General features: G+C 36.4%; 2 protein-coding genes across 4 annotated transcripts in view; one reads left to right on the top strand and one right to left on the bottom strand.

The window, feature by feature from the left end:
* Positions 1-323: 323 nt before the first annotated feature.
* CAPZA3 (capping actin protein of muscle Z-line subunit alpha 3) lies at positions 324-1,399 on the bottom strand. The gene has a single exon (XM_023226233.1). It carries the CDS (start codon positions 1,241-1,243, stop codon positions 344-346), a length of 900 nt encoding a protein of 299 aa, XP_023082001.1. The 5' UTR covers positions 1,244-1,399; the 3' UTR covers positions 324-343.
* A 55-nt stretch (positions 1,400-1,454) lies between these two features.
* PLCZ1 (phospholipase C zeta 1) overlaps positions 1,455-6,360 on the top strand; it is a 53,523-nt gene continuing 48,617 nt past the window's right edge. Inside the window, exons 1-3 of one of the 3 annotated variants that reach the window (XM_023226191.2) lie at positions 1,455-1,580; positions 2,006-2,154; positions 3,187-3,310. In XM_023226191.2, coding sequence (XP_023081959.1) covers positions 2,144-2,154; positions 3,187-3,310 — 135 coding nt within the window. In that variant the 5' untranslated portion in view covers positions 1,455-1,580; positions 2,006-2,143. Of the gene's footprint in view, positions 1,581-2,005; positions 2,155-3,186; positions 3,311-6,360 lie in introns of those variants that run through there. The other 2 variants (XM_023226192.2, XM_023226193.1) reach the window with 2 other exon arrangements.

Genomic DNA, 6,360 nt, shown 5'->3' with positions numbered 1-6,360 from the left:
CTCTCTCTCTCTCACACACACACACATACACACACACATACACACAGCCTTAACCCTGGCCACCTCTCTATTATTTCTGGAATCCCATATTCTATAAAACTATTTTAGTTTCTAACAAATGTCTTGGTGTTTATGATGGTCACCACCATGAAACACAGTTACTTTACACTTTCTTGCATTGTTCATAAATATTCCCCAAGTAAAATTACTTGTTACACTTTTCCCATTTAAATTTGCATTGGCTAAGTAAGAGACATCTCTACAGATTGTTCAATTTTAGGAAAATAACCATTCCCCAGAAACACAAACAAGTCAAATCAAGATAGTTACCAGGAGCAATTCTTTATATTATCCAGTTGCACAACACACTTCTTGAATAAATGACATATCCTAATTTAGGATACATCACCAGATTCAAGTCAGAGAGTATCCTCTGCCAGTCAATAAGAGTGCGGGTCACTGGAAGATCCCTTCGTAGAATTTTTCTCAGGGCTTCGTTGGATAACTCCTGTAATTCTTCCAAGACTGCAGCTTGAAATTTGTTCTCTTGCTCTTCCACAAGCCTTGCAAAACTTAGAGCCAGTTGAGCTTGGTTAACTATTTCCAAGCTTTCTTTCAGGTCCTTGGATATTTCAATATGAAGGTTGACACACCTGAAGAAGTGAGCTTGCACAAATATTCTTCCTGTTACTTGGGTTAGAAATGGGTTAACTTGGAAAATCCATTTAGATTTCCAAAGTCCATTGCAGCACTCTCCTGTTTCATAGTTGTGATCTTCAATGCAAGCTATCAAGTACTCCTTACTTTTGACAGTTTTTCTCAGCACGTTGCAATTTCCTTTTGGATAGTGGTCATTCACATACAGTTTTAAGGCGCACAGAACAACAACTCTCAGATATTCTGTCTCATTCCGAATGACACCGTGACTTTGGATGTCTTTCAGCTGATTTTGAAGCAGGTCATATTTGAAAGAAAGTTTGCTTTGATGGTCAAAAAATCGGTAGTCGCCCATTACATTGTGGTGAGACAAGAGTACTGGATTTCCATCGATGCAGAGTGGTACAGAATATTTTTGGCAGTGTTGGTGGCCTGCACACTCACCTTGATGGTGCATAAGTTTTTCATCACGGATAAGCAGACAGAGATCATCAAAGGCATTTACAAATTCCCCTGGAGGTGCCTGTAATAACAGTCTGCGAATTACTCTTTCCTTGTCCTTCCTGCTCAGCACGCTAAGTGTCATGTTTGGTTGCAACAGAAGCAAAGCTTCTGAAATGAAGAGTGTTCAAAGGATAAGAAAACATTCCATGAGACACCTTTCCCATCAAGGTGTTAACATTCAAGCTGAAGGTTATTGTGTCTACCCATGAAAGCAGGCAGTCTAGCAAGGTGTGAGCCTCCTGATGAGGTCATAAGAAGCTTTCCTTGTGAAGTGTGGAACCTCTGATGATATCACAATGGGTATTCAGACCAAAAGGAAAAAATGACAGTCACCTGACAGTGTGGTGCCCAGCCAACCAGCTATACCTATTTTGAAGATTTTAAGAACTTAGCCTCCTGAACAGTCTTCTTCGAAAGTGGTGTGTCTCTGTGTGCATTATATGTTGTCGGGTATCTAGAGAAGCAGCCCAAAGTTTCAAGAGTGACAGCACTTTGCAACTTCAGGAATCACAATGGTGTTGATTTATACTCAGGCTCTCAGAGTAGCTGCCCAAACCCACTGGAAGCACATTACATTGTGATGAAAGGTTTGAGGGGTTTAAACAAAAGAGTAAAAAATAAAATGAGATACAATGGCAGTTCATGGAAAAATGCCAGACATCAGGGAAAGCTGCGTTTTCAAATATTGTGGGTTTGGAGATGATCAGGATGTAAGAAGCCAAACAGTTTCAAGGGCAGGGTAGTGCAGGTGCCACATCTTGCTTACTGTTTCTACGGTGAAGTGTGAGTCAGCTTCAAAGAACAAAGGCAACAAACCATTGTGTGTTCTCTGCTTTCTCCCTAGAAAAGTGGTAACAGCTGAGGAGTATCAAGAAATTATTTTCTGCAAAGGGGCAGAGTTAATTGTATTTGGAACCCGTAACAGTACCTATTGGGGAAAGACTTCTAAGTGAGGAGAAACGGCTCTACAGGTCATGAAACTATGGAAATGAGATATCCATTGAGAGCTTCTTTCTGCCCCTCTTCTTTCTCCTGATTATCCTCTTTACTTGATGCTGTTATTCTTTTCAAAGAGTTCTGAATTTAAATCCTCTTCATTTAATTTGAACTGCATGTTCCATGTCTGTTCTGAGCTTTTCTAACTTTCCTTACATTCTGGTATCTTTTTCTTATAAGAAAATGAGCTTTATTCTATTAAGTCATAACTATTACATTTAAGGAGATCTCATTAATTCATTTTAACATCTGAAACTGAGTAGTTTTGCACAATTTTTACCTATACCTTTTATAATTTTAGTGATAATTGTCATTATCTCATTTCGATCTTAGTTTTTCAAATGGAAGTGTCCTAACTTTTATAGTTTATCTATGATAAGTAAGCTTTTAAAAAATTTTTTTGGTCTCTCTTTCATACCAAATATACACTTACCATGGTATTTTTTATGCTTTTTGATGGTACTTAAAATGTTACTGTCTTGAGTGTGTGTATAGCTGGGCATTTGACTAATGTAGTAATAATAACTTTATCCGTCATGGTTACTATTTATTGAACACTAAGTAGCAGAAACTGTGTTTGGTGACATATTAGAAATTCATCTAATGCTTCCACCCTCCTTAAGATTCAGGGTTAAGTTGATCACCTTTCTGGATTAGAGAACTAAAACAGAGAGATCAGGTGAGAGATGATCTTGAAGTCTGGTTGCCTCCCAACTTCATGCCTTCAAGCAATAGATTGTAATAATATTTTAATGTATTTTCTAAGTAATGACTTTAATTCTCAAATTTTAACTTTAATTCTTTTCTTGTATTTTTATTGTGCTATATACCCTTTCATACCTTTACTATAGCATAGCAACTACTTAATTTTTTTAAAAAAATATTATTTATCATACAATTATCCTATAATTTACTTTAAGCATATTCTTTAAAAATAAAAATAAGTACAGTAAATCAAATGTTTCTTTAGGAATTTTAAATACTCAGTGCCTTTCTATGAGAATTTCCTTAACTTTTTGTGCTTTCTACATGGTTTTTGTCGAAGATTCAGGATGACTTTAGAGGTGGAAAAATTAACCTAGAAAAAACTCAGAGGTTACTTGAAAAATTAGATATTCGGTGCAGTTATATTCATGTGAAACAGATTTTTAAGGTAAGATGATATCCACCCCCTGCCTATCCTATCCTAGGAGGAACTTAATCCAATGTGAGTAAATGTCATATAAAGTTTAGTCTCTTAAGAAGAAAAACAATTAATTATACTAACTATATTTACAATCAAGATGGAGAGCATTTCGGTAGAAGGTAAAATTAGTTGTTGAAAAAATCTGAAATAATACCAGGAAATCAGTTTAGAATAATTTCCTGAGAATACAGAAATGCTAGCATTAAACCTAGGATTGGATGTCTAACTACATCAAAATAATAATGGTAACTGTATTAGATGTTAGTGATTTATAGAATCAGTGGTGAATAAGCTCAAATTTAGCAGAAGGGAGGAAATAATACAGATTAGCTCAGAAATAACTAAAATAGGAAAGAAAAAAATTAGAAGAAATTGAGGAAATTGAGACTTGTTTTTTTGAAAAGTTAAATAAAATTGACAAATACTTAGTAAGAGTATGAAAAAAAGTGAGAGGACTCAAATAAATAAAATCAGAAATGAAAGTGGAAACATTACAACAGATCTCACAAAAATGACAAACACATAGGGACTGTTATGAGTGATTATATACTATAAATTTGGACATTCTAGAAAAAAGAGAGAAATTTGAAGAAACATACAACCCATCAAGACTAAACCAAGAAGAACTAGAAAGGTTAAAGAGACCAATAACAAAAAGGAGACTGAGAGGCTGAGTGCAGTGATTCATGCCTGTAATCTCAGTGCTTTGAGAGGCCAAGGTGAGATGATCACTTGGGGCTAGGAGTTTGAGATCAGCCTGGGCAACATAGTGACACCCTATTTGAAGACTTAATCAGTAATCAAAAACTGCCCAACGAAGAAAAGTCCAGGACCAAATGACTTCACAGGTGAATTCTACCAAAGATTTCAAGAAGAATTAATACCAATCCTTCTGAAATGCTTCTAAAAAATTGAAAAGAAACACTTCCAGTTTTATTTATAAGGTCAACATCATCCTGATACCAAAGTGGAACAAATACACCACAAGAAAACAAAACTTTAGGCCAATATTCCTGATGAACATAGATGCAAAATTGCCCAACAAAATAGTAGCAAACCAAATTTATAGCACTTTAAAAGGATCATATTCCATGACCAAATAATATGTGTCCCTGGCAGGCAGGACCCAAATAATATGTGTCCATTTCGGCTCAACATGCAGAAATCAATCAATGTGATACACCACCTTAACAGAATGGAGTATAAAAATCACATGATTATCTCAAAAATATGGAAAAAGCATTTGGCAAAATTTAACTCCCTTTCATGATAACTCTCAATAAATTAAGTATAAAAGGAACTTAACATAATAAAGTCCATATATGAAAAGTCTACAGCTAATATCATATAAAATAAGCTGAAAAAAATTTTTCTAAGATCTAGGAAAAGGCAAGGATGCCCACTCTCACCACTTCTGCTCAAGATGGTACTGGAAATCCTAGCCAAAGTAATTAGTCAAGAAATGAAAATAAAAGGCAATTAAATTAGAATGGCAGAAGCAAAATTATCTCTATTCACTGATGGCAGAATCTTACATGTAGAAACTTCTGAAGATTTTGTGAACAAACAACCAGAAGGCCAGGCACTGTGGCTCATGCCTGTAATCATAGCACTCTGGGAGGCTGAGGTGGGTGGATCACCTGAGGTCAGGAGTTCAAGGCCAGCCTGGCCAACGTGGTGAAACCCCATCTCTACTAAAAATACAAAAATTAGCCAGGCTAGGTGGAACATGCCTGTAATTCCAGTTACTCAGGAGGCTGAGTCATGAGAATTGCTTGAACCTGGGAGGCAGAGGTTTCAGTGAGCTGAGATCATGCCACTGCACCTCAGCCTGGGCAACAGAGCGAGAGTCCTCAAAACAAAAAAATACAACAACAACAACAAAAACAACTACTAGAACTATTAAATTCAGTAAAGTTGCAAGATACAAAATTAGTATGTAAAAATTTGTTGCATTTCAATTCATTAATTCTGAACCATCCAAAAAGAAATCAAGAAAACATTTTCACTTACATTAGCATTAAAAAATATAAAGTGCTTAAGAATAAATTTAACCAAAACTGGCACATCAAAACTGTAAACCATTGATGAAACAAACTTTAAAAGTTACAAATAAACAGAAAAACATCCCATGTTAATATATCCATACTACCCAAGGTGATCTACAGGTTTAATGTAATCCCTGCTAAAATCCCAATGACATTTTTGTTTTGTTTTTATAGGAACAGAAGAAACAATCCTAAAATTCCTGTTGGAACCAAAAAAGACCCTGAAAAACCAAAACCAATCTTTAAAAAAGAAATATAAAGGTGGAGTCATCACAATTTTTGGTTTCCAAATATATTTAAAATACTGTAGTAATTGAGGCAGTATGGTAGGGGCATAAAAACAAACATATAGACCAATGGAACAGAATAGAGGGCCCAGAAATAAACCCCTTCATATATAGTCAACTGATCTTCTGCAAAGGTACTAAAATACACAGTGGGGAAAGGATAGTCTCTTCAATAAATGGCACTGGGAAAACTGGATATTTACGTATAAAAAATGAAATTGGGCTCTGACCTTATCCCATACTCAAAAATCAAATCAAAGTCCGTTAAAGACTTAAACTTAAGACCTCAAACTATGAAACTCATAGAAGAAAATAGGAAAAAAGCTTTTTGACATTGGGCTTGGCAAGAATTTCTTAGATATGACTCCAAAGGGGCCGGGCGTGGTGGCTCAAGCCTGTAATCCCAGCACTTTGGGAGGCCGAGACGGGCGGATCAGGAGGTCAGGAGATCGAGACCATCCTGGCCTACACGGTGAAACCCCGTCTCTATTAAAAAATACAAAAAACTAGCCGGGCGAGATGGCGGGCGCCTGTAGTCCCAGCTACTCAGGAGGCTGAGGCAGGAGAATGGCGTAAACCCGGGAGGCAGAGCTTGCAGTGAGCCGAGATTGCGCCACTGCACTCCAGCCTGGGCGGCGAGACTCCGTCTCAAAAAAAAAAAAAAAAAAAAAAAAAAAAAAAA

This window comes from Piliocolobus tephrosceles, chromosome 10 (assembly GCF_002776525.5).
Source record: "Piliocolobus tephrosceles isolate RC106 chromosome 10, ASM277652v3, whole genome shotgun sequence".
Lineage (NCBI taxonomy): Eukaryota > Metazoa > Chordata > Mammalia > Primates > Cercopithecidae > Piliocolobus > Piliocolobus tephrosceles.
Note: the sequence above shows the minus strand (reverse complement) of the source record. Positions and strands in the feature narration are given on the sequence as shown.

Coding starts and splice junctions, on each gene's coding strand:
- CAPZA3 (XM_023226233.1), bottom strand. CDS start 1,243: ATGACACTTAGCGTGCTGAGCAGGAAGGACAAGGAAAGAGTAATTCGC.